The 27,941-nt window shown below is 41.3% G+C and overlaps 1 protein-coding gene across 3 annotated transcripts in view; it reads right to left on the bottom strand.

Annotated features, from left to right (window-relative positions):
* Positions 1–15,578, bottom strand: part of WDR49 (WD repeat domain 49) — a 169,572-nt gene extending 153,994 nt beyond the window's left edge. Inside the window, exons 1-2 of one of the 3 annotated variants that reach the window (XM_070792208.1) lie at positions 15,328–15,578; positions 14,750–14,998 (exon numbers count right to left, since the gene is read on the bottom strand). In XM_070792208.1, the coding sequence (XP_070648309.1) occupies positions 14,750–14,917 (168 nt within the window). In that variant the 5' untranslated portion in view covers positions 14,918–14,998; positions 15,328–15,578. Of the gene's footprint in view, positions 1–14,749 lie in introns of all 3 variants that reach the window. The other 2 variants (XM_070792211.1, XM_070792210.1) reach the window with 2 other exon arrangements.
* Between the last annotated feature and the right edge of the window lie 12,363 nt (positions 15,579–27,941).

The following is a 27,941-nucleotide window of genomic DNA, read 5'->3' as shown; positions in this document are numbered from 1 at the left end:
CCCATCACTTCATGGCAAATAGATGAGGGAAAAGCGGAAACAGTGACAGATTTTATCTTCTTGGGCTCTGAAATCACTGCAGATGGTGACGAAATTAAAAGAGGCTTATTCCTTGGAAGAAAAGCTATGACAAACCTAGACAGCATATTAACAAGCAGAGACATTCACTTTGCCAACAAAAGTCCATATAGTCAAAACTATGGTTTTCCAGTAGTCATATATGGATGTGAGAGTTGGACTGTAAAGAAGGCTGAGCACTGAAGAATTGATGCTTTCAAATTGTGGTTCTGGAGAAGACTCTTGAGAGTTTCTTGGACAGCAAGGAGGTCAAACCAGTCAATCCAAAAGGAAATCGATCCTGAATATTCACTGAAGTGACTGAGGCTGAAGCTGAAGCTCCAATACTTCAGCCACTTGATGCAAAGAGCCAACTGACTGGAAAAGACCCTGATGTTGGAAAAATTGAGGGCAGGAGGAGAAGGGGCAACAGAGGATGAGATGGTTGGGTGGTGTCACCAACTCAATGGATATCAGTTTGAGCAAACTCCGGGAGATAGTGAAGGACAGGGAAGCCTGGCATGCTGCAGTTTACAGGGTCGCAAAGAGTAGGATATGACTGAGTGACTGAACAACACCAACAATCACCGGAGCTAATAATCAGTTTGGCCTCCAGGCTCTAAGGAATGAGGAGTCTGGTATACTTCCAGGGGGTACTGAGGGGCTGAGAGTAGCCTGTTGGCCATATATATATGACCAGAAGTATGGAAAGGGGGCAAGCTACTTGGACACCAAGAAAAAGGTCTAATTGTCTAATAGAACTTTCTCTGATGAAGAAAATGTTCTATAATCTGTACTCTCCACTGTGGTGACTACTAGCCACATGTACTTACTGAATACTTTCAACATGGCTGGTGCTTGTGAGGAACTGAACTTTTATTTTATTAAGTAAGTTCTAACTTTATTATGCTTACTCCTTGGAAGGAAAGTTATGAGCAACTTAGCGTATTAAAAAGCAGAGACATCACTTTGTCAACAAAGGTCCATCTAGTCAAGGCTATGGTTTTTCCAGTGGTCATGTATAGATGTGAGAGTTGGACTATAAGATAGCTAAGTGCTGAAGAATTGATGCTTTTGAACTGTGGTGTTGGAGAAGACTCTTGAGAGTTCCTTGAACCGTAAGGAGATCCAACCATTCCATCCTAAAGGAGATCAGTCCTGGGTGTTCATTGGAAGGAGTGATGTTGAAGCTGAAACTCCAATACTTTGGCCACCTGATGCAAAAAGCTGACTCATTTGAAAAGACCCTGATGCTGGGAAAGATTGAGGGCGGGAAGAGGAGAGGACATCAGAGGATGAGATGGCTGTATGGTTATCACCGACTCAATGGACAGGGGTTTGGGTGGACTCCAGGAGTTGGTGATGGACAGGGAGGCCTGGCGTGCTGCAGTTCATGGAGTCACAAAGAGTCAGACATGACTGAGCAACTGAACTCAACTGAACTTTATTTCATTTTAATTTAAATAGCCACCTTTGGCTCAAGGCTGCCATATTGGACAGATCTGGAGAAAGACCAGTGTGAGAAGCTGGCCTCAGAGGTTGTGAGAATTAAGAAGAGAGAACATGGGAAGCAATAGAGTATAGGAAAACTGTATCCCTGGAAGTCCTCAGCAGAGAATGCTGGTGCCCAGAGTCAAGATCTAACAAGACTCTTTTCCATAATATGTTGGTAACACCTGATGAGAGGAAAAAATGACCCGAGGGACTTGTGTCTGACCAAAGCTTCAGGGAAAGATCAGAAATCATGAAGGGCAATTCAGAGGGCTCCTGTCTAATCATTGGGTGTAACTATACTTGCTAACATAGCACAAATGCAAAATCAAAACAGCGCAAATTATATCTCTCCAATTGTCTGTTTTCCTCATTTTTCTTTCTTAATTTTTAGGAAATTTGAAAAGGTAGGCTGTGCCCTTCATCTTGGTTTCTCTGGTGGCTCAGCAATAAACAATCTGCCTGCTATAGAGGAGACATAGAGATGAGGCTCGATCCCTGGGTTGGAAAGATCCTTTGGAGGAGGGCATGGCACCCCACTCCAGTATTCTTGCCTGGGAAATCTCATGGACAGTGGGGCCTGGCAGGCTATGACCCATGGGGTCACAAAGAGTTGGACACAACTGAAGTGACTGAGGAAGCACACAGGCCCATGGTGTAAAGGTCTTGTTAAATTGATATACTACAAATGAATAGCAGTAGGCATATTTGCTTGCTTTCTTTCTCCTTTATAACAAGTTTCTTGCTTGCCTTCTCTACTCCAATCCTGGCCAAAGCTTAAGGTTAAAATGTTTGTCCCTCAAAAGTACTCTTCATCACCCTTTCTGATCTAGATTAATTTTTATAAATGACATTTCTGAAAGCAAACAGAGAAATTAGAAAAGGCATGAAGCTGTTAGAACTTGTCACAAAATTCAGCACAAGGGCAGCAGTGTTCAGGAAGGCCGATTTTTCATGTGTGTTGACAGAGAACTTCACTTGCTTGTGTTCCAATGATGGCATCCTTTGTTAACCTCCCCATGAATTCTAACAACTCAGACAAAACCACCAAAGCATCCTCTGTCGTTCCCGTTTGTGCCAACTGCAGGGCTATCAAATTTGTCTTCATGCTATTACCTTAATGATGAGGATGGGCACCTGCAGGGTTCACCGATTTTCTGCTGCCATAAAAAATGAGGTTTTTTGATTCTTCTAAGGGAGCTGGAGTGAGAAATGCTCTGACCTGCTGCTTTTGGTCAGCAAGTGATGGACTGACTGAGATTGCTGGATGCACGCTGTACTATGGAATACAGTAGTAGATTAAGCTTTACTTGTTTACCTTCTCACAGGCCTCCAGTGAATGCCTTCAGAAAGGAAAAAGTAATAAAAAAGCAATGAGTTACTCCTATCCTTCCCTTACATTCTTCCACCCTTCTCTGCATTGATTTATTATCAGATCAGATCAGTTGCTCAGTCGTGTCCGACTCTTTGCGACCCCATGAATCGCAGCACGCCAGGCCTCCCTGTCCATCACCAACTCCCGGAGTTCACTCAGACTCACGTACATCGAGTCAGTGATGCCATGCAGCCATCTCATCCTCTGTTATCCCCTTCTCCTCTTGCTCCTATTCCCTCCCAGCATCAGACTCTTTTCCAATGAGTCAACTCTTCACATGAGGTGGCCAAAGTACTGGAGTTTCAGCTTTAGCATCATTCCTTCCAAAGAAATCCCAGGGCTGATCTCCTTCAGAATGAACTGGTTGGATCTCCTTGCAGTCCAAGGGTCACTCAAAGTCTTCTCCAACACCACAGTTCAAAAGCATCAATTCTTTGGTGCTCAGCCTTCTTTACAGTCCAACTCTCACATCCACACATGACCACAGGAAAAACCATAGACTTGACTAGACGAACCTTTGTTGGCAAAGTAATGTCTCTGCTTTTGAATATGCTATCTAAGTTGGTCATAACTTGCCTTCCAAGGAGTAAGCGTCTTTTAATTTCATGGCTGCAGTCACCATCTGCAGTGATTTTGGAGTCCAGAAAAATAAAGTCTGACACTGTTTCCCCATCTATTTCCCATGAAGTGATGGGACCAGATGCCATGATCTTTGTTTTCTGAATGTTGAGCTTTAAGCCAACTTTTTCACTCTCCACTTTCACTTTCAACAAGAGGCTTTTTAGTTCCTCTTCACTTTCTGCCATAAGGGTGGTGTCATCTGCATATCTGAGGCTATTGATATTTCTCCCGGCAATCTTGATTCCAGCTTGTGTTTCTTCCAGTCCAGTGTTTCTCATGATGTACTTTGCATATAAGTTAAATAAACAGAGTGACAATATACAGCCTTGACATACTCCTTTTCCTATTTGAAACCAGTCTGTTGTTCCATGTCCAGTTCTAACTGTTGCTTCCTGACCTGCATACAAATTTCTCAAGAGGCAGATCAGGTGGTCTGGTATTCCCATCTTTTCCAGAATTTTCCACAGTTTATTGTGATCCACACAGTCAAAGGCTTTGGCATAGTCAATAAAGCAGAAATAGATGTTTTTCTGGAACTCTCTTGCTTTTTCCATGACCCAGCAGATGTTGGCAATTTGATCTCTGGTTCCTCTGCCTTTTCTAAAACCAGCTTGAACATCAGGAAGTTCACAGTTCACGTATTGCTGAAGCCTGGCTTGGAGAATTTTGAGCATTACTTTACTAGCGTGTGAGATGAGTGCAATTGTGTGGTAGTTTGAGCATTCTTTGGCATTGCCTTTCTTTGGGATTGGAATGAAAACTGACCTTTTCCAGTCCTGTGGCCACTGCTGAGTTTTCCAAATTTGCTGGCATATTGAGTGCAGCACTTTCACAGCATCATCTTTCAGGATTTGGAATAGCTCAACTGGATTTCTATCACCTCCACTAGCTGTGTTTGTAGTGATGCTTTCTAAGGCCCACTTGACTTCACATTCCAGGATGTCTGGCTCTAGGTCAGTGATCACACCATCGTGATTATCTGCGTTGTGAAGCTCCTTTTGTACAGTTCTTCTGTGTATTCTTGCCATCTCTTCTTAATATCTTCTGCTTCTGTTAGGTCCATACCATTTCTGTCCTTTATCAAGCCCATCTTTGCATGAAATGTTCCTTTGGTATCTCTAATTTTCTTGAAGAGATCTCTAGTCTTTCCCATTCTGTTGTTTTCCTCTATTTCTTTGCATTGATCGCTGAAGAAGGTTTCTTATCTCTTCTTGCTATTCTTTGGAACTCTGCATTCAGATGTTTATATCTTTCCTTTTCTCCTTTGCTTTTCGCTTCTCTTCTTTTCACAGCTATTTGTAAGGCCTCCCCAGACAACCATTTTCCTTTTTTGCATTTCTTTTCCATGGGGATGGTCTTGATCCCTGTCTCCTGTACAATGTCACGAACCTCAGTCCATAGTTCATCAGGCACTCTATCTATCAGATCTAGGCCCTTAAATCTATTTCTCACTTCCACTGTATAATCATAAGGGATTTTATTTAGGTCATACCTGAATGGTCTAGTGGTTTTCCCTACTTTCTTCAATTTAAGTCTGAATTTGGCAATAAGGAGTTCATGATCTGAGCCACAGTCAGCTCCTGGTCTTGTTTTTGCTGACTGTATAGAGCTTCTCCATCTTTGGCTGCAAAGAATATAATCAATCTGATTTCAGTGTTGACTATCTGGTGATGTCCATGTATAGAGTCTTCTCTTGTGTTTTTGGAAGAGGGTGTTTGTTATGACCAGTGCATTTTCTTGGCAAAATTCTATTAGTCTTTGCCCTGCTTCATTTCATATTCCAAGGCCAAATTTGCCTGTTACTCCAGGTGTTTCTTGACTTCCTACTTTTGCATTCCAGTCCCCTATAATGAAAAGGACATCTTTTTTGAGTGTCAGTTCTAAAAGGTCTTGTAGGTCTTCATAGAACAATTCAACTTCAGCTTCTTCAGCATTACTGGTTGGGGCATAGACTTGGATTACTGTGATATTGAATGGTTTGCCTTGGAAATGAACAGAGATCATTCTGTCATTTTTGAGATTGCATCCAAGTACTGCATTTCAGACTCTTTTGTTGACCATGATGGCTACTCCATTTCTTCTGAGGGATTCCTGCCCGCAGTAGTGGATATAATGGTCATCTGAGTTAAATTCACCCATTCCAGTCCATTTCAGTTCGCTGATTCCTAGAATGTCGACATTCACTCTTGCCATCTCTTGTTTGACCACTTCCAATTTGCCTTGATTCATGGACCTGACATTCCAGGTTCCTATGCAATATTGCTCTTTACAGCATCGGACCTTGCTTCTATCACCAGTCACATCCACAGCTGGGTATTCTTTTTGCTTTGGCTCCATCCCTTCATTATTTCTGGAGTTATCTCTCCACTGATCTCCAGTAGCATATTGGGCCCCTACTGACCTGGGGAGTTTCTCTTTCAGTATCCTATCATTTTGCCTTTTCATACTGTTCATGGGGTTCTCAAGGCAAGAATACTGAAGTGGTTTGCCATTCCCTTCTCCAGTGGACCACATTCTGTCAGATCTCTCCATCATGACCCGCCCATCTTGGGTTGCCCCACGGGCATGGCTTAGTTTCACTGAGTTAGACAAGGCTGTGGTCCTAGTGTGATTAGATTGACTAGTTTTCTGTGAGTATGGTTTCAGTGTGTTTGCCCTCTGATGCTCTCTTGCAACACCTACCGTCTTTCTTGGGTTTCTCTTACCTTGGGCGTGGGGTATCTCTTCACCTCTGTTCCAGCAAAGCGCAGCCATTGCTCCTTACCTTGGACAAGGGGTATCTCCTCACCGCAGCTCTTTCTGACCTTCAGCGTGGGATAGCTCCTCTAGGCCCTCCTGCACCCGCGCAGCCAGGGCTCCTTGGACGTGGGGTTGCTCCTCCCCGCCGCCGCCCCTGGCCTCGGGCTTAGGGGCGTGGGGTATCTCCTCCTGGCCGCCGCCCCTGACCTCGGATGCGGGGTAGCTCCTCTCGGCTGTTACTGCGCCATCGCAGTCTGGTACTCTCGGCTGCTGCTCCTGATCTCGGATGTGGGGTAACTCCTCTTGGCCGCCGCCCTTCGGGCATGGGGTCCTCCCGGCTTCTGCCGCTGACCTCGGATGTGGCTTATTATTTGCTGATTTGCATTAATTCCAAGTGACCAAGGCACAGTGTCTGTGTGGTACTAACTTGACATGTTCATTTGATTATTAAAGTCCGTATCCTATTGGATTCCTGTTCCTTAGAGCAAATCCCAAAGGATGGGTGCCTGGTGGCCAGTGGGAGCCCTGCCATACAAAGGGCTAGAAGATTGACAATCTACTCCAGGGCCCTGGCTCTGCTCTATAGGGTAACTCAGTTAAATATCTTTGAGCTTTATTATCCTCATGTGTAAACGGGAAATAAAAATACGTGCCTTGACTACATTCCAGGCTGGTGAGAGGATCAAATCACACAATACCTACAGAGGTATTTGGTAAAATCTCACCATACTTCAAAGACATTAAATTTTTATTCATCATTTTTACCTCCACTGATTTCCAGAAAGAACTTGAGTGTTCAGTTACAGTACACAGGCAGTCAGACCATTAAAATCAAGATAAAAGAACAAGGATCATAGAATGAAAATAGAAGATAATTGTTTCAGAAAAATTTATGTTAAGAATCATTGTATCAATCGAAGATTAAATTTAACTTTGAACTTCCTGGCAACAAAGGCAAAACATAAAGCATCCTTAGGTACATAGCTTTCCTTAATCTATGAAATATAGCACACAGGTTTATTAGGAGAGATGTAAATTTTCCTACCATTACACTCTGAGGATAGTGAGTGAGACTGTTTTCTGGGCACACGCCTGCCTCCCCTTTCCAGCTGCCCTGGCAGTAGAGAGGGGAATTTGGCCCATGAAACCTCCCCTATGTGCTCCTTCAAGCTCTTACTCCCACGACTAGCTTGACACACAGCCAGCCTGAAGGCAGAAGATGGAAGGAGCTTGCCTATTAGAATCCCTACTTGGAGCTGCTGCCAATTAGAAATATCTGCCCTCTACATGAGTGATAAATAAACCATTATCATGAATGTGCTATCATATACTTTACACAATTTGTACACCCTGTAAAATTTTCTAATTTCAGAACTTCATTGGATACCATACTATACAGTTGTTAACTATCAGTGATACCTTAAAAATAATTTTTAAGTGATCTTCATGGACTGTATCATATTTTGACAGAGACAAGCAAAATCTAACAGTTCTGAGGAGAGGTGAAACAAAGATGGATGGTTTTATTTATGCATTTGGGATGGTGATATCTAGAGTAGAAAAAAAAAGAAGCAAGAGGTAAGAAGAGTTCTGGAACAGGAGCTACATTTAGGAAGGCCTGTCCATTTGGGTAAATTAATAGCAAAGATACAGTGGGAAATGAGAAGGCAAGTCCCTTATGAACTGGGAGAGTCCTAAGAGTTTAGAAAGAAGGACAGGGACTTCGCTAGCAGTCCAGGGGCTAGGACTCTGACCTCCAGTGCCAGGGGCTAGGGTTTAATACCTGGTCAGAGAACTCTGATCTCACATGCCAAGTGGCATGGACAAAATATAAATAAATAAAACAAATTCATTTATATATATAAAAGAAAGGCCAAATAATGGAAAAAGTGGGAATCTTTTTTTTTTTCAACCTCATATCCTTTTAATAGATTACCCCCCACCCACCCACCCACCACTTACTTTAAAAATACAGACCAACACTGTCACCATCAATTGGGTTACTCAAGTAATTTCTCCTTCTCATGTCTGGGAGAGGTGAGGGTGGAAGGGGTGGAACAGGAGGATCAGACCGAGATCATTCTTGTTTGTTTGTTTGTTTGGAGAGGGGTTTAATATGACTTATCTAACTGTAAATGCATGTAATTAAATTTTTGATAACAGTGACTTTCTGGATTCCTTAAAGTCTACCCTGCCTAGCAGGGCATCAGAACTCTCGATTTGGTCCTGTTGGTACAAGGGAAACATTGTTCATAGGCCCTGCTGTAGACAAAAATGTTGGGAATTTTTATAGAGACAATCAAGCATGAATACATCATAAATTCTGTGGATTTAATCATTTATTATACCTTAAGCACAATTTTCAGAACTGCAAATACCTCCTGAACTTTGGTCTATCGAGGTTAAGTGAGCACAAGTGCATTGTGTTTAGATTCCATTCATCTCCCAAGATAACTGTGTTCTGAGAACCTTCCCTGAACATCTCTGGGGACTTCCTGTTAGGATTTTTACCATGCCTTTCTCACACTGAACTGTTTTGGCCCTTCCGACTTTAAGCATAAATAGCTCACCTTTTACATATGGTTTAGGAGCTTTATTTCAAACTATTTAAGCAGAGTACATCATGAGAAATGCTGGGCTGGAAGAAGCACAAGCTGGAATCAAGATTGCCGGGAGAAATATCAATAACCTCAGATATGCAGATGACACCACCCTTATGGCAGAAAGTGAAGAGGAACTAAAAAGCCTCTTGATGAAGGTGAAAGAGGAGAGTAAAAAAGTTGGCTTAAAGCTCAACATTCAGAAAATGAAGATCATGGCATCCGGTCCCACCACTTCATGGGAAATAGATGGGGAAACAGTGGAAACAGTGTCAGACTTTATTTTTCTGGACTCCAAAATCACTGCAGATGGTGACTACAGCCATGAAATTAAAAGACGCTTACTCCTTGGAAGAAAAGTTATGACCAACCTAGATAGCATATTCAAAAGCAGAGACATTACTTTGCCAACAAAGGTTCATCTAGTCAAGGCTATGGTTTTTCCAGTGGTCATGTATGGATGTTAGAGTTGGACTGTGAAGAAAGCTGAGCGCTGAAGAATTGATGCTTTTGAACTGTGGTGTTGGAAAAGACTCTTGAGAGTCCCTTGGACTGCAAGGAGATCCAACCAGTCCATTCTGAAGGAGATCAGCCCTGGGATTTCTTTGGAAGGAATGATACTAAAGCTGAAACTCCAGTACTTTGGCCACCTCATGTGAAGAGTTGACTCATTGGAAAAGACTCTGATGCTGGGAGGGATTGGGGGCAAGAGGAGAAGGGGACGACAGAAGATGAGATGGCTGGATGGCATCACTGACTCGATGGACGTGAGTCTGAGTGAACTCCAGGAGTTGGTGATGGACAGGGAGGCCTGGCGTGCTGCGATTCATGGGGTCGCAAAGAGTCGGACACGACTGAGCAACTGAACTGAACTGAACTGAAGCTTAAGATTTAGTAGGACTTGGGCAAATGGCCATGTATGGATGTGAGAGTTGGACTGTGAATAAAGCTGAGCACCAAAGAATTGATGCTTTTGAACTATGGTGTTGGAGAAGACTCTTGAGGTCCCTTGGACTGCAAGGAGATCCAACCAGTCCATTCTAAAGGAGATGGGTCCTGGGTGTTCTTTGGAAAGAATGATTTTAAAGCTGAAATGCCAGTACTTTGGCCACCTCATGTGAAGAGTTGACTCATTGGAAAAGACTCTGATGCTGGGAGGGATCGGGGGCAGGAGGAGAAGGGGACAACAGAGGATGAGATGGCTGGATGGCATCACGGACTCAATGAATGTGAGTTTGAGTGAACTCCAGGAATTGTTGATGGACAGGGAGGCCTGGCGTGCTGCAGTTCACGGGGTCGCAAGGAGTCAGACACAACTGAGCGACTGAACGGAACTGAACTGGGCAAATGGCAGCACAGAGCAGACAGGGTAGGGCCAAAAAGGATGTACCAAGGGATGCTACAGACAGCGCGGCTGACAGAGGCAGGTCAGGACCCAATCCAGGGAGTCCAGCAGCATAGCAAATTATAGACCCAAGCCAAACAGGCAACAAGGCTTCCAAGATCAAAGAGCAGATTGTCCTGATATAAAGAAGTCAATGATGGAGAAGTCAAGAAAAGAAATATCAAGAACCTACATAGTCACAGTCTTGGGGAAAAAAAATCAAAATATATCAAGTCTCAATGCAGCATTTCCAAAATCCCATTTCCCTTGGACCATTAATTTCTACTTCTCAAGATTCCTATCAGATCAGCAAATCATAGGCATCCCTCTTCACACAATAATGGGCTACTGAAGTATCTAAGAAAATGTAAAGTATGTTCAACATTAAAATAATGTGACTATCCAGAGAGCACATCATTTCTTTAAGTAGGGAAGTTTGGGTAACAAGCATTTTACAGTTCTATGACTAATACAAGTTACATTCCCTGCAAACTGAAATATGGCTTTTTGGATACCATCACTTAAAAGAAACAAAACAAAACAAAACAAAACTCATAGTTACTTTTCTAGTACTTCTATCCAGATAACTCCTTTGTTTTAAAGAAGAGGATCAAGATATCTTGACATCTTTCACATGCTAATCAAATATGAAATACGAGATGAAAAGATGAGCTTTTGTATTTTTCTATGTGAATTTGTGTCTTTGCAACTCATTGTTTCCACTTCCTACCCCAACCAAAAGGAATATAAAAGAATAGTTGTGAGTGTTATTCAAAGCTTAATTTTTTAGGGGGGTATGTATGTGTTAAAGTTAAGAGACTGTTAAAGGCCATGTTGTTCAATTTCTACTCACTGAAAATATAATAACTATGTTGACTGAGCACTTTTTCTATATCAAGCACTCTTTCAAGTGCTTTCCAGGTAATATTTCATTTAATCCTCACAACAACCCTACTATCCCCAGGTTAGAAATAAAAGAAACTGAGACTCAGAGAGATTAAGTGATTTGCACAAAGTTATATTGTCAGTGACAAAACAAGGAATCAAATCCAAGAAGTCTGACCCCCGACTCTTAAACACTGATTCTGACTCATTTATACCACCAAACAATGTAAGCACTACTCAGGTTCTCTTTCCTTTTTTTGTTTTTTTTTAAGAATTTTTTGTTGTGGACCATTTTTAACGTCTAGTCAAGGCTATGGTTTTTCCAGTGGTCACGTATGGATGTGAAAGTTGGACTGTGAAGAAAGCTGAGCACCGAAGAACTGATGCTTTTGAACTGTGGTGTTGGAGAAGACTCTTGAGAGTCCCTTGGACTGCAAGGAGATCCAACCAGTCCATTCTGAAGGAGATCAGCCCTGGGATTCCTTTGGAAGGAATGATGCTAAAGCTGAAACTCCAGTACTTTGGCCACCTCATGCGAAGAGTTGACTCATTGGAAAAGACTCTGATGCTGGGAGGGATCGGGGGCAGGAGGAGAAGGGGACGACAGAGGATGAGATGGCTGGATGGCATCACTGACTCGATGGAAGTGAGTCTGAGTGAACTCTGGGAGTTAGTGATGGACAGGGAGGCCTGGCATGCTGCAATTTATGGGGTCGAAAAGAGTTGGACACGACTGAGTAACTGAACTGAACTGAACTGATTTTTAACATCTTTATTGAATTTTTTACAATATTGCTTCTGTTTTATGTCTTGGTTTTTTGGCCACGGGGCATGTGGGATCTCAGCTCCCCAGCCAGGGATCAAACCTGCACCCTGTGCCTTGGAAGGCAAGTTTCAACCACTGGACCACCAGGGAAGTCCCAAGCACTTTATTTCTAAATGTTACTACTAAGATTTATATGGTACGTAATAACTCATCTGGAAACATGTGAAACATTCACTACACAATTCAAAGACTCATCTTTCCATTTTTCAAGTAAGCATTGCTACTGCTATTTAAGAACATGGACTTCGCCTATTACCTGACAACTCTTCAGCTCCGAATAAGCAATCTGGGTACAAGAAAACAAAACAAGAGATAAAAGGATCCAGTTTCAGAATTGTGGCATTCTGAGAGTGTGTCTTTAATGAATGGACTACAAATAACTGCCTTCGGAGTTCTATGATGCAGAACAACCCCTGAGGGCAATTTTTCCTTTTACAGCAGTCTACACCTGTGACCTGTGGGCCCATCCCTCACGACAGATGGAAGGGAGTTTGTGGAAATCATCTAGTGTATCATTCTTCTCTAGGTGTCTGTGGTGTTTGTGGAAACTGTGTTGTATCGAGGGCCTAATTTTTATTCCTGGTTGTACATTTGCCATTGGATGATTCCATTCTGTCTGTTGAGTCTGTTAAAATTGGATGGACTTTCACTTTTCCTTGAAGTAAGCCTGCAAAGCTCAATTTCTTTTTTAAATGCTGTCATTAGATTCTCTAGGTTCATGCAAGCTCTGAATAGTAATCTCTTTCTCCTTTTCGATCCATTAGTGGTAACCTGATCTTCAAAGTGGTTAATTTCAAAAAAAGTGATCCAGTCTTTGAAACATTTAGAGATTAAAAAAAAAAAAAAAAAAAGATCTTGAAATTGAATTGTCCCATTTTACTTTGGTTCACTCCAGACTAATCAGTAATTTGGAAAGAACATCCACCCCCAACCTTTTGTAGCAGTTTCACTCTCTAACCCATGGACTTTATAACATAGACTCTCCTAACAGACCCTAGTACTCTACTTCATGTTCTGAGCACCAGAACAAAACTGCCCACTTTTCTGTTCATTCCAGAGTCAAAGCTGTCAAAGTCTGTGGTTACGTTTTTCTGAATGCCCTCAAGCTGTCAAAATGTTTGCAATGTCTATCAAAATATGCCAGATTCATTTAGGGCATTGGACATGAGCAGCACTAAAAGTCTTTTCAGACCAGTGGGTTTGGGTGAACTGCAAAAACATGAAGATTAAAATGAGAAAAGTGTAGGGTAGAGCATGTCTGTCCTACTAAATATGATAGAGTCTATTAAAAAGAGATGATTGATACTAATGGGACATTATCAACACAGGTAGAATTTAACTGGTTATACAAAATAGGATATAGTAGTTTTTCAGTGGCTAGCAACTATTTGGGGGGTAGGTAAAGATTAAAATTTGTGCCAATTATAGGGCAATAGAATGGTTAGATTTCACCATGCTTTATTAGTTTCAAGGTGGTATTCCCAAACATTGTATGTCTGTTTCAAATTAACATGACATTCTCAAGCACCCTCAGAGGACATCCTGAAGCCCTGAGAGCATATTTTAGCAAGTGTAATGAAGTAGAAAGGATGGAGGCTCATATGTACTGAAATTCCACAGCATGGAAGAATACTTCCTATCAGCACAGAGGCTAAAAGTCATTTTGATGTACGCTGTTCATTCTGCACATCGGCAGAGTTCCAACTTAATTGAGATAGAGAGAAGGGACTTATTCATTTATAGCTAAAATTCCTAAGGTTTATATGTAGAATTAAAATTTAAATTTTTTTGTTTTCATTGGCATTGCTCCAATATTTGCAAAAAAGAGTGGCAGACTGATTCCTCACAGGAGATCTGGGACAATGAAGTGCCATTACCTGCTATGAAAAGGAGCCATGTTGCTTAGGGTGAGGCAGGGGAGAATGTCTTCACACAGGAGGTGCATGCGTGGGAGCACGCTCTGTCGTGTCTGACTCTGTGACCCCACAGACTGTAGCCCACCAGGCATCTCTGTCCGTGGGATTCTCCAGGCAAGAACACTGGAGTGGGTTGCATTTCCTACTCCAGGGGATCTTCCCAACCCGAGGATCAAACCTGCATCTCTAGTGTCTCCTGCACTGACATGTGGGTTCTTTACCATTAGCATCACCTGGGAAGCCCATATACCTGGAGGTGCCTATTTGCATTTGCAGAGGGATAGGGTTATTACTGGGAGTCACCCTAGAGATCTGGCTTCCCCTTCTTAGCATCATAATTTTCTATTTTCCAAAAGTACATTGATCTCTTAAAAAAAAAAATTGTCCAGGAATTCATTTTCCTTCCTGGATGGTAATGATATTCAGTAGCAGCAATTTCATACTAAATAATTTTATCTCACCCAGTGAACCAATGGATAAAGTTACTTCGTGTTAAATCCAAGTCGGATTAATTCTCTTCAGTTCCCTGTTGTTGTTGTGTCTCTCAAATGTGTCTGACTCTTTCATGACCCCGTGGACTGTTAGCCTGCCAGGCTCCTCTGTCCGTGGCATTTCCCAGGCAAGAGTACTGGAGTGGGTTGCCATTTCCTGCTCCAGGGGATCTTTCTGACCCAGGGATTGAACCTGTGTCTCCTGCATTGCAGGCAGATTTTTTACCACTGAGCCACCTGTGAAGCCCTTTTAACTATTAAGTATATTTAAAAAAAAAAAATCTTTTAAGAGAAAAGTCTTTGTTCCATCCCTGCCCCTTTCACAAACAACTCAAACTCTCCAGCAAATAAGATGAGTGCTTACCTCAAAGGCTCTCTGTATTTGGACAAAGTCGCCCGGGGTGAGTTGGTTCTCAAGCAGCACTGTGCTGGCGTCTTCCTTTGCAGTTGCACCGTGTGAAGTCTTCTCCAGGTTCTCTGGCCGGGGCTGAGATCCTTTGTTCAACCCAGGGGTAGCATTCTGGCAACTCATAATGGCTTCACCTCTTTTCAGCAGTCTTCAACTCTCTCTATAAGTTTTTTTTTTTTTTTTTCTTTATCCCTCAACAGGTGCCTTTGAAAAGAAACAACTTAGCAATCGAATTCCAAAATAAAAGTACTTTTAAAGGCACTCAATTAGGAGGCAAAAAATTCAAGCCCAGAGGCAGGGAATGAAAGCTCTTGACCCTCACTCTTCCTTAATTCCAGTTTATTTTCCAAGTCCACTGTTGAATCCTTTTAAAACACCTCCCCCCACCACCACTGATATTCTGTTTAACCTGGCTTGATTACAAGAGTATAAAAGCTTTCTGCCGGGTTTATAGCAACTGACACAAAATGCAACTTCTAATACTCATTTAAAATGCATTAGAAAAGCAATGTTTCAAAATCTCTTTGGCTAACCTTGCTTTTATTCATATGTCATGGATTTAAACTCCGTTTTCTTGTCTTGAGGTGTAAGGTGATACAGCTGTAGGGTTTCTGTCCCAGTGAAGTGTGTGCCTCTGATGACTACCTTCCCAGCAACATGGCCTTGTTTGTTGCATGCATGCATGCTGTCTTTGTGTGCTTCCTGGCAACCAGTGCGAAGCCAACTAAGGCTTCCTTTTTCTCCTCCTCTTCACACCCCCATCCCGTCCAGCAACTAATGACTGACCTGAAGGTTTGAATAAACAATATAAACACTGAGGTTTTTTTTCAAGGACAATTCAGCCCACTCATTTTTTAAAATTAAACTTCATCACTGCATTATTTAAAGACAACTTTTATAAACGTATTTTCTATGAAACGTGTAATGTATTATGAAGCAAGATGATTATTCAAAGAAAACAACAATGAATTTAGGAATTTTACATTTTCTATGTAAAAAATGTTTCATTTGTGTTTAATAAGAACCCATTTCTTATCATCTCTTTGTCTTAGTTTCTATGTGTATAAAATGGGAATCGTTTAGCCTGTTTTTTTTTCATTCTTTTCATAAATATTTATTGAGCACCTACTATATATATTTTAAAATTTTATTTATTTTCTAATACCAAAAACGTTTTGTATTGGGGTATAGCCGATTAACAATGCTGTGATAGTTTCAGGGGAACAGGGAAGGGACTCAGCCGTGCATAAACATGTATCTGTTCTCCTCCAACCCCACTCCCATCTCAGCTGGCACTAACATTGAGCAGAGTTCCCTGTGCTATACAGCAGGTCCTTGTTGGTTATCCCTTTCGAATATAGCAGTGTGTACTCTACTATGGACTTTTGGCAGCACTGGGAACAATGCGCAGTTCCAAATGGCAAATGTCAGAGGGAATGCTAATTACTTCATATAAGAGATTAATCCAGCTCTCCAAGCAAATATTTCATTTTCTGTCCCATCTGAAAGTAAAATTATCATCAGTCTACAGTAGGTGCTCTGTATCCACAGGTAGCATAGGTTTTCAATTCACTGAAAATATGGAAGGAGAACACAGTATAACATAATATGATAAATCTTATGATAAAACTACCTACAGTATCATCACTGCTGCTGCTGCTGCTGAGTCACTTCAGTCGTGTCCGACTCTGTGAGGCCCCACCAGGCTCCCCCTTCCCTAGGCTTCTCCAGGCAAGAACACTGAAGTGGGTAGCCATTTCCTTCTCCAATGCGTGAAAGTGAAGTCGTTCAGTCGTGTCCAACTCTTCTTGACCCCATGGACCACAGCCTACCAGGCTCCTCCGTCCATGGGATTTTCCAGGCAAGAGTACTGGAGTGGGGTGCCATTGCCTTCTCCGAGTACCATCACTGGTTCAGCTAATATTAATGAAAATAAAGGAAAAAGGAGAAAGTTAACATTTTGTTTTCACATTTACCATGTACCAGGCACTACACTAAGTGAAGTGAAGTTGCTCTGCCGTGTCCGACTCTTTGCAACCCCATGGACTGTATCCTACAAGGCTCCTCTGTCCATGGGATTTTCCAGGCAATAGTACTGGAGTGGATTGCCATTTCCTTCTCCAGGGAAATCTTCCCAACCCAGGGATCGAACCCAGATCTCCTTCATTGTAGACAGACGCTTTACCGCCTGAGCCACCAGGGAAGTCCTGGCACTACACTAAGCACTTTGTAGTTCCTTATCTTGTTAAAGCTTCACAATAATCCTGAAAAGCAGACAAGCTCATTCTTCCCACTTTAGAGATGAAGGGAAAGTCACTCAGTCGTGTCTGACTCTTGCGACCCCATGGACTGTAACCCGCCAGGCTCCTCTATACATGGAATTTTCCAGGCAAGAATGCTGGAGTAGGTTTTCATTTCCTACTCCAGGTTACAGATGAAGCGGCAAAATTGACCCCAAAAGTCTCACAGTTAGTAAGGTGTAGGAAATGGCAGAGTGGCTCCTGGTTTTAGATGCATGCCTCCTCTGAACCTTATTCTCATCTCTGTAAAACTGAAAAGATGTTCTCTAAGTTTTCTTCCAGCAACATCATTCAGTGAGCTAGTGTTCACAGGCGCAAGGTGATGCAAAGCACGTTCCCTACAACACAGAGATAGATGCATCCCACAGGCTTTCCTGAACCAGTAGTAAAAAAAATGAAATACTATTCACCCACCCATTAATTTATCCATCTCTCTATCATTCATTCCGAAAACCATTTATTAAGAGTCTCTTGTGTGTCGAGTCCTGACTTGGACCCGGTGCCTACCCCTGAGGGACTTACAGTCTTGTAGGAACAATTAGCTGTCTGGTTCATCTTTCATGTCAGGTCCCAAGCTCTTGCTGTTTCCAGTGCTGTATGCAGAATTGTGAAGTCATTTGCAGGCTCAGAGGAAAAGAGCGGCATTATAAATTATAAATGTGTATCACAGGCACAAAAGGGTTGAGGGGGGCATGTTTATCACACATTTAACTTTCCTGGTTTAGCCCTTCAGTAAATTAGATAAAACATCTTTAAGCCCTAATATGATAAATTCCCCTAAATTATCTCACATAAGAATAACATCTGTCTTCTTACCATCCTAATTAGCAAATTAATAATAGTTTAGTTCAGTCAGATCAGTCCTATAAATGTCTATAAAATGTTTTATAGTGATCTGTTGGAGAGTTGGGCTTAATTCCATAACAGACACTAATGAGGGAAGGAAGAGGAAATAGGAAAAAATACTCTGTGAAGCTCACCGGGAGAGGTAAGTATCCCACTGGCTGACAATGCAAAATTCTCTAATTATTCTAAGACAGTCAAACTGCCTGGATGCCTTAGCTTGCACAGAGATGAAGCTCTAAACGTATTCATTAGTCAAAACAGGAGACTATAATGAGCAGCCAACAAATTACCGTAGAAGTTAATCAATTCACACAGCTTCCTTCCTGTAAAATCATGGCATTAGAAATCATTCTCAATTACAAAGCCTTCCATGGCTTTCACCTTCTTTGTAATGGTGTGGTTAGTTTTCAGGTTAAACTTCTACCACTTTAAAAAGTCTATACCTAGTCTTTTGTGTGTACCTGTGCTCAATCATGTCCAACTCTTTGCAACTCTTGCCTATGCTGAAATTTACCCTCCTTGCTTTCCAAGCATCAGTTATGAGTTTGTGAAAATCTGCCACTTGCCCAGTCCCATCCCAGGCTCTGTGTGGGACAGGGAAGTGATGACAGTCTGTGCTCTTAAAAAGTGGAAGGTCCCTGGTGATCCGCTGGTTAAGAATCTGCCCTCCAATGCAGGAGACACAGGCTCAATGCCTGGTTGGGGAACCAAGATCCCACACGCCATGTGGCCACTGAGCCCATGCGCTGCAACAAGAGAAGACTGCACGCTGCAACGAAGACCCAGTGCAGCCTAAAGTTTTTGTTTTTAAAAGTGGGAGCTCTAGTTTGGAGAGAAAGCTGACTGACTAACACTTGCCCCTCTCTCCTGCAGGGACCAGCCAACAGTCACCAGCACAGAAGAGCACTAGGCACCCAAGAGGACCATGCAAGCAGATACATCACTAGCTTTTGCTTTTTTTGGAACCTTGGGCCTGCATCATTATCCCCACTGAATAGACACTCCCATATGTGTCCTTGTCACAATTCCCAGTCCACCCCCAAATCTCTGCTCTCTTCCTCCCCCATAATTCACACCCACCAACACAAAGAGCAGGCCCCGCCTTTCCTCTCAATTTTCCTTCCCTTTGTTTCTCCTCTCCGCACACCAAGGCCTGTTCTTATCAACATTCTTGTGCACCCTCTGTCGCTTAGTCATGTCCAACTCTTTGTGATCCCATGGACTGTAGCCCGCCAGGCTCTTCTCTCCATGGGATTTTCCTGGCAAGAATACCTGGAGTGGGTTGCCATTTCCTCCTCCAGGGGATCTTCCCAATCCAGGGATCAAACCCACATCTCCTGAGTCTCCTGTATTTGCAGGCAGATTCTTTACCACCGAGCCATAATCTTTGACAAAATTTCTCCCTCCATCTCCTTCACATAAGAGAAACCAGCTTCCCCTTACAAACCCCCTTTTTCACCAAACCATCTCAAGTTGAGGCTGCTCCTTGCCCCAGTCCCCTCCCTTGGGGCCAGTAGCAGGGTGTTTTCCCACAGTCTCCTTGCTTCTTGAAGACACACCTTCCCAACATGGTCCCAGTGGCCAAACACACCCCTACAGCCCTCTCTTTTCAGCTCCCAGCTCACTTAAACATCACATCCTCTCGGAGCTTGAGAGAAAGGACCAGCTCCACCCTTGGCACATTTTAAGCCCTCAATAAATATTAGTTTCTCTCCTTTCTTGTTCCAGATCCTCCTGGCTCAAATTAATTACTCCTTTCACTCTGCAACCACAGCATTTTGTTTACACTTTAACCACAGCAGTTTTTCTTTCTGCCTTGCAATATAATTAATTGCCTGTGTTTCTGTCTCTCTCCCACCACACTAACTCCCTAAAAACAAGGACAGTACCTCACTAAAGCTTACAGCCTAACATGGCCCAACACAGAGCTTTGTATAAACTGCACAGCGGCACGGTTGTGTGTGTTTATTTGTAAAATAAGATGGGCTGAAAAGGAAATTCTCCTGTGGCTTTGAGTTTTCAGGACAGTTTCCTGAGTGGTATTGAGTCTGAAATAGAGGTAGAATTCCACAATAAAATAATTAATGAGGGAAACCAACTTTGCCATTGTATCTTCAAGGCTCTTAGAAAAAACTGTTTGAGAACACTTGAAACAAAGTGTTCCATTTAATACATGCAATTTCTACATAAGATGCAGACCTGTTGAGGCCCTGCTCTGTTCTGGTCACTGATCCAGACACCAGAAAAGCAAAAATGAATGAGCTAGTGCTCTGTGCTCACTGTTGCTCAGGGACATGATAGTAAACTCTGAGGAATCCCTTAGCGGTTTCGGTGATTAGGACTTGGCACTTTCACTGCTGTGGGCCCAGGTTCAATCTCCGGTCAGAAGCTAAGATCCTGCAAGCCATGCGACACAGCCAAAAAGAAACAGACAACAAAAACCCAAACCCAGAACAAAAATTTTAAAAAGTCAATTTTGGTTTTAAGTTAATTTTATCTTTTGAGAAAGCAGGTCCCCTGTTAACTCTTACGCCACATAATATTTGCCTTTTATTTTTTTGATCTGCTGTACAATGCCCAAATTAAGAAAACTGTCTTTATACAACAGCACTTCTCAGACTGTTCAAATATTTAAATACTGAAAATTCATTAAATAGTAATTTATTATATAGTAAAATAATTAAATTTATCATTGTGCAATAAATTGCATATCATCATATGTCAAGTTCTAGTCTAAGCAAGCAATGTTAGCTAAATTTTCAATATGTGGAAGTGGAAGGTAAAACTGGGGAAATCCTAATTTTTGACTTAAGCATTCCTACTCATTTGAAAAAAGCAACTATGATTTTATTTTACCAGTAGATACATCAGATCCACTGAACTAAATATTGAGAATCAGTGCTTAAAAATATTCTAAAGTTCAATTTTTATGTAAATCCTGACAGGTGTTCCCAACAGTTAATCAGTTTTTGAGGCCCTCTTTGGTTTAACAAATTTTTGTCTTTGAAATCCAATGTCCATGTCCAGAGAGTTTCTGCATCCAAACACACTTTCTCATTTTCTCACGATTACACGCCCTAACCAGAAGACTTGGGACTTAGGAATCAACTGCCCGCACTGAGCCTTCATCTCCTCTGTCCCTAGAAAAAAAAAATTAAAATAAAAAAAAAAAGAAATCCAATGTCCATGTTCAAAGTCACACATGGACTTGTTTGTCAGTGGGATTTCACCAGGGAGCCACTTTCTGGACAATTACTCTGAACTAGGTAACCAAATTCCTTTATGTTGCCTCTCTGAGAGAATGCTGCATTTTATTCCACTTGGAGCTTGCAAACAGTTAGTCAAAGTCACCTTGATATCGAACACTTGCATCCATGTATAGAAACACTAAAAAGTAGTCATAAAATCATTGCAAGAAAGGGCTCACTGAAAATCCAGTAAACATTTATTGATTTCACCCTTAAATAAAGAAAGAAAGCAGGTAGGTGGGAGATTAACAATTATTGAGTCCCTAGTATATGCCAAACACTGTGTTAGGCACTTTTGCAAGGGTAATTTTATTAAGCCTCATAATATCCCTGCAAGATACTTAATATTTTCCAAATTGATTTTTACTGATAATGGTACTAAACAAGAGGAAGTATCTTTCCCAACTTCACACAACTTGGAAATTGTATAACACAATAATATCATACTATGGTCTCTTCTAAGACTTGATACATGGCCTTCCCAGGTGGCTCAGTGGTAATGAATCTGCCTGCCAAACAGGAGACATGTATTCGATCCCTGTGTCCAGAAGATCCCTTAGGGAAGGCAATAACAACCCACTCCAGTATTCTTGCCTGGAGAATCCTGTGGACAGAAGAGCCTGGCAGGGTCTCAAAGAATCGGACATGACTTAGAGTCTAAACAACAACAAGACTTGACACTTAATTTTTCATTTAATTCTCCTTGAAATCCTATGATGTGGGCATCGTATGGTCACCATTTTATAGGTGAAGAAATTGAGACTTAAATAACTTGTCTAAGGTGACCCAGCAAAACTATAATTCAAAACTCAGCCTTCTATGTTCTCCACAGTGCAAAACCCTGTGCAGAGTACTCTGCTAGACACTAGACTAAGTTGTGATCTAGTTTAGCAGCTGAGATGTGTGAAAAGTGAGGAAATGAGAAAGCATATACTTGGTAATAAAGTCAGAGGAACTTAGAATTTAGACTCAGTACACCAGGTTCAAGTCTTAATTCTCTCCCTTTCAATCCTTTATTTCTTGAGCAAGCTGGATCATTTCTCAAAATGAAGATAGTGTTGCTTATCTCAGAGTAGTTTTAAGGTTGAAATGACATAAGGTGATGAAAGTCTGTCAACGGTAAAAACATTATGCACATGAATTAGCATTAATATTAGTACACTGTTAGTGCAAGGGAAATCCCTTCAAACTCAGAAAGATTGTGTAGGAGTTCACGGAGAGGCTGGAATACTGTAAGTAAAGCAGAATGAAGCAAAATTATCCATGTCATGACATTTACTATTGAAGCTGATATTCTATCATCGTTTTCATTGCTCCTAGGAATTTTCATTGCTCCTAGTTCTTATGTCTGAATCCATCCCAGAGAGATCAATGCCATATAAAAAATTTCAAGGTTAGTTATTAAATACAATATTTATTATGTGTGTGTATATGTTATATTTAACACCTTGAAAAAACATTTTCTGTGTGGAGTTAGTTAGAGCTGATGGTAACTACAGAAATCTGCTTGGTGCTGAATCTGTCTTTAATAATAATGGAAATAGTTATTTCCCATCACTGAAACCGTGTAACCACTGTCTGTCATAACATGAGCTTCTTATTATTTGACTTCCCTGGTGGCTCAGAGGGTAAAGGGTCTGCCTGCAATATGGGAGGCCCGGGTTCAATCCCTAGGTTGGGAAAATCCCCCGGAGAAGGAAATAGCAACCCACTCCAGTATTCTTGCCTGGAAAATCCCATGGACAGAGGAGCCTGGTAGGCTACAATCCATGGGGTCGCAAAGCGTTGGACATGACTGAGAGACTTTACTGTCTTTCTTTCTTACTATTCAAGTGTCCAAATCCCCAGAATCAGATGTTTTGTTTATAAAGCATTGAAAACTCTGTTTTAAAAGGGAAGTGGATTTTTAATTCAATATGGACTCTCTGGATGGCTTAACCTCAAGGGAGGATATGTGTACATAAATTTAAACACATATGTATGCATACAGAGAGAGAAGGAGAGAGAGGAGGAGACATGTTTAGGAGTGTAACTTTGGGAGCTTCTAGATGAGTTATCTCAAAAGCAAGGGATAGTCGTGGGCAAGCATAACCTTTGGGTGAGCACTGATCACTAACCAGGTGTGATTCAGAGATAAAAATATCCAGAGGAGACAAAAATATCCAGAACAGATAAAATATAAGGAGACAAGAAGCACTAAGTCAGAGTCAGGAGACCAGGATTTTAATGTAGTTCCACTATTCCATGTAAGACTGGATATTTACCTATGAGCTTCAGTTTTCTACAGTTATAAATGGAAATAGTAATTCCTATGTGCCTACTTCAAAGACTCACTTTAAGGCTCAAAGGGGACAACATATGTGAAAACAGAGACAGCTGTGTGAATACATATTTGATGTTGATTGATGTTGATTGATGTTGATTGATGTTGATTCATTCATTCATTTTATAATATTTCTATGCCAACATGTGCAAGGTATCACTGTCATGATACCCATGGTTATCAGTCATGGGTCCTATAGTAAAGGACATAAAGTCTACAAAATGATTCATTCAGGTAAAATAAGTGTTATAGATGAAGTACTATGTGGAAGTGGTAAAGAAAGAGATTGCTTACATATATTTGAGGAGGCATTTTGGATGGAGCAAAGATAGCCTTAAAAGAGGTGGCATTAAACTTGGTGTTATGGCTTGTATTATGTATCCCCCAAATTCATATGGTCTTAACCCCTGATGCCTCAGAATGTAACCTTATTTGGAACAGGGTCATTGCAGAGGCAATCAGTTAAATTAAGATAAGGTGGCTTCCCAGTTGGCTCAGTGTTACGTAGAGAATCTGCCTACAATTCAGGAGACCTGGGTTCAATCCCTGGGTTGGGAAATCTCCTGGAGATGGCCATGACAACCCACTCCAATATTCTTGCCTGGAGAATCTCCATGGACAGAGGAGCCTGGCGGGCTATAGTCCATGGGATCGCAAAGAGTCGGACATGACTGAAGCAACTGAGCATGCATGCATGCAGGAACAGCAGAACATACTGGAGTAGTGTAGGCCCCTAATCCAGTATGACTGGTGTCCTTATAAAAAGAGGAAATTTGTACATAAACACACACACACACAATGGCATTTTAGTTACTCTGCTACAAGCTAAGGAACTAGAAGAAGCTAGAAGCAAGTGAGGCCTGCAGCAGATCTTTTCTTAGTGCTTGTAGAGGGAGCATGCCTGCTGTCACTTCGATTTTGGACTTCCAGCCTCCAGAACTCAGATAATAAATTTCTGTTGTTTAATGAAGCCACTCAGTCCATAGTAATTTGTTATGGCAGCCCTTGGAAATTCATACAGTTGTTTATATGGTAATACAAGAAAGACAGTTTATGTATAGAAATGTGTGTTATTAATATATTTACTATTATTATTAAATCAATAAAATGTAAATACAATATTTATAATACAATAATATGGTAACTAAAAGACCCTGATGCTGGGAAAGATTGAAGGCAGGAGGATAAGGAGACGAAAGAGAATGAGATGGTTGGATAGCATCACAGACTCGATAGACATGAGTTTGAGCAAGCTCCAGGAGTTGGTGATGGACAGGTAAGCCTGGCATTCTGCAGTTCATGGGGTCACAAAGAGTTGGACATGACTGAGCAACTGAACTGAACTGATAATATTTTATGTGGGATTCCCTGGTGGCTCAATCAATAAAGAGTTTGTCGGCAATGCAGGAAACCAAGTTCGATCCTTTGTTCGGGAAGATCTCCTAGAGGAGGAAATGGCAACCCACTCCAGTATTCTTGCCGGGGAAATCCCATGGACAGATTTTACAATAGTATATTAGGTAATATACTATTATATAATATTAAGCACCTAGCACAGTGCTTGCACATACTTGGCACCAAATAAATACTTATTGAATGAATATTTTAATAAATAAAACGGAGATCACAGAAAGAGGAATAGATTGGCATCAAATATATGTATTTTTTATCTGTTTCATACTTTCTTTTCTTCTCCAGGCCAACCCTTTACTTATCACACATGCAAAAAAAAAGAAAAAGAAAAATCCACACTCCTATGAAAAATGCTGCCAATTCCCCTGTGTTTACTCCAAGAAATTCTGTCTAGGAAAGTAAAGAAATAAAAAAAGGCAATAAAAAGGAATTCAAAACTTGTAAAAATGAAAGTTCTGAGACAAATGGCACTTTAAAAGATTGAGAGCTATGATCCCAAGAGAGAGAACACTGCCACAACAAATATTTCTCAGAGAAAGGAATGCTCTCGGACATGGTGCTCTGATGAAAAGCCCTGAAGACCACAGGCCTCTATTTGTCTGCGGCAGAAACAGCAATGGTCAAATTCACATCGGAAGTACACTCCAAAATCAAGTCATTGAAACTGTACTCATAGAGAAGCGTCTTATAAAATGCAGATGGAACTTTTGCAATCATTGCCTAGACCAAATGCTGTCAGAGAAAATGGATCTTAATTTACTCGACATATTTTGGTTTTGTAATTTTCAAGATGAATTTTTGACAATGTCTGAAAAAAACACAAGGCCCTTTCAAAGAAAGCTTTAAAAATGCACTCTGGAATGAGACAGGGAGTTGGGCATGTTCAGAGCAGATGGCAGGAGGGCTTGATTACTGTGTTCATATTTCTACAGATGTGTGTGTGTAGGGGGCCAGTTAGCTCAGGAAAAATCTCATCCACCTATTGGGAAAATATAGCTGTGGTAATGGTCAGGAACACAAATTTACCAAGTGGGATGCTAAATTTATAGAAGTGAGTCAGATTTTCAACTGAACAGGAAAATGATACAAATCTATGATCATAACCAGCTGCATGACCTTGGGGAAGTTACTCAACTTCTCTGGTTTCAGAATCTTCATCTATAAAATCAAAAGATTAAATCATATGATCTTTAAAAGTTTCCTCTATTACCTAATTTTAAGAAGTGGGGTGGGGGGGCATAAGAACCCTGTGAGCTCTGCAGAAAAAGAAAATAGTCCATGTCCCAGGTAGTAGTATTTCATGTTTACCCACAGTACCCAAGACACAACTTTCGACATCATAAATACTTTTTTGATGATAAATTATCATATGGACTAACTAATGGGACCTGTCAGTCAAGCATCTGCCCACCTGCCACACTCTCACCCCAAGACTACCTGTTTCTCTCACTGGATTAGCAGTGGAGATTTCAGCTTTTGATTATCGCAAAAGGATTCTCTCAAAAGAATACAGTTCAAATGGATTTGCTTATTCACCCAGCCATCCATTTCACCATATAGTGATTGACAGAGTGGCCTACACGTAGTGGAAGGTACTGGTGCTATCAAGGGATGAAGTCAGACTGGCTCCGACTCTCATAAAGCTTACAACTCAATAGAGCAAGTGGATTCAAGGAAGAACATACAGGGGCTTTAACAGAGTTGGAAAGAATGGAAAAGGAAAGTGTTATTGAAAAAAGTTATAATCATGATGGCTACCAAATGATGGGTAAGTATTAGCCAGATAAAGAATAAGATGAAGGGAGTTTAAACAGAAGAAATAGCCAAGGTCTGGAGATGACTGAGTTCATGGTGGATTCCTGGGGATAAAAACAATTTAGTCTGGATGGCTCATACAGCATAGGGAAGGAGGGCTGTGGGAAGGGATGGAAGTCTGGCTGGAGAAGTAAGCTGGTCCAGATTGTAAGAGCCCTGCTGGGGAGTCGGGTGTTCACGCTGAGGGCAGTGGAGTTATGGAAAATTTTAAGCAGAGGATGTAACATGATGAGATGTGCATTTATGGAAGATCACTGATGCCAAGTGGCTCTCATCTCAGTAGTTTTTAAGTGATCTGATAGCTTTTAAAAATCCAATGCCCAAGTTCCTCTTCAGAACAATTATTTACAGTCTCTGGAGGTAGAATCTAGTCACCAGTAATTTTTAGAGTTCCTCAGATGCTTCCATTCTAAGATTGTACAACTAAGACTCAGAACTACTGTATCAAAAGGAGGCAAGATCAGCTAGGAGGCAACTGAGGAAATAAAGCTGAGAGCTGATGATGGCTTTTATTTTTTCCCAGAAAACTATCATAAATACAAGAGAGAATATTCGATAAGTGTGGAGGAGAGAAAAATCCAGGATAAGCATTGGCACAATTCTGAAATCTTATTGTATGGTTTAGATTTCAGAAACTACTTTAATAGTTTAAATATTTTAAAATATAACTAATTAAATAAGAGGGGGGCAAAACTAAAATTGAGAACAAATAGAAACAAGTGAACTTAACCAAAGATAAAACAAAACTACAGGGAAAACAAAAACAGAACAAGTCCACAGGATTTTGACTATATCACCTCTATGCCAAAGCCTTTGACTGTGTGGATCACAATAAACTGTGGAAAATCCTGAAAGAGATGGGAATACTAGACCACCCGACCTGCCTCTTGAGAAACCTGTATGCAGGTCAAGAAGCAAGAGTTAGAACTGGACGTGGAACAACAGATTGGTTCCAAATAGGAAAAGGAGTACGTCAAGGCTGTATACTGTCACCCTGCTTATTTAACTTATATGCAGAGTACATCATGAGAAACGCTGGGCTGGAAGAAGCACAAGCTGGAATCAACATTGCCGGGAGAAATATCAATGACCTCAGATATGCAGATGACACCACCCTTATGGCAGAAAGTGAAGAGGAACTAAAAAGCCTCTTGATGAAAGTGAAAGAGGAGAGTGAAAAAGTTGGCTTAAAGCTCAACATT

The sequence above is a fragment of the Bos indicus genome, chromosome 1 (assembly GCF_029378745.1).
Source record: "Bos indicus isolate NIAB-ARS_2022 breed Sahiwal x Tharparkar chromosome 1, NIAB-ARS_B.indTharparkar_mat_pri_1.0, whole genome shotgun sequence".
NCBI lineage: Eukaryota > Metazoa > Chordata > Mammalia > Artiodactyla > Bovidae > Bos > Bos indicus.
The sequence above is the reverse complement of the archived record's forward strand: the minus strand, read 5'-3'. Positions and strand labels throughout refer to the sequence as shown.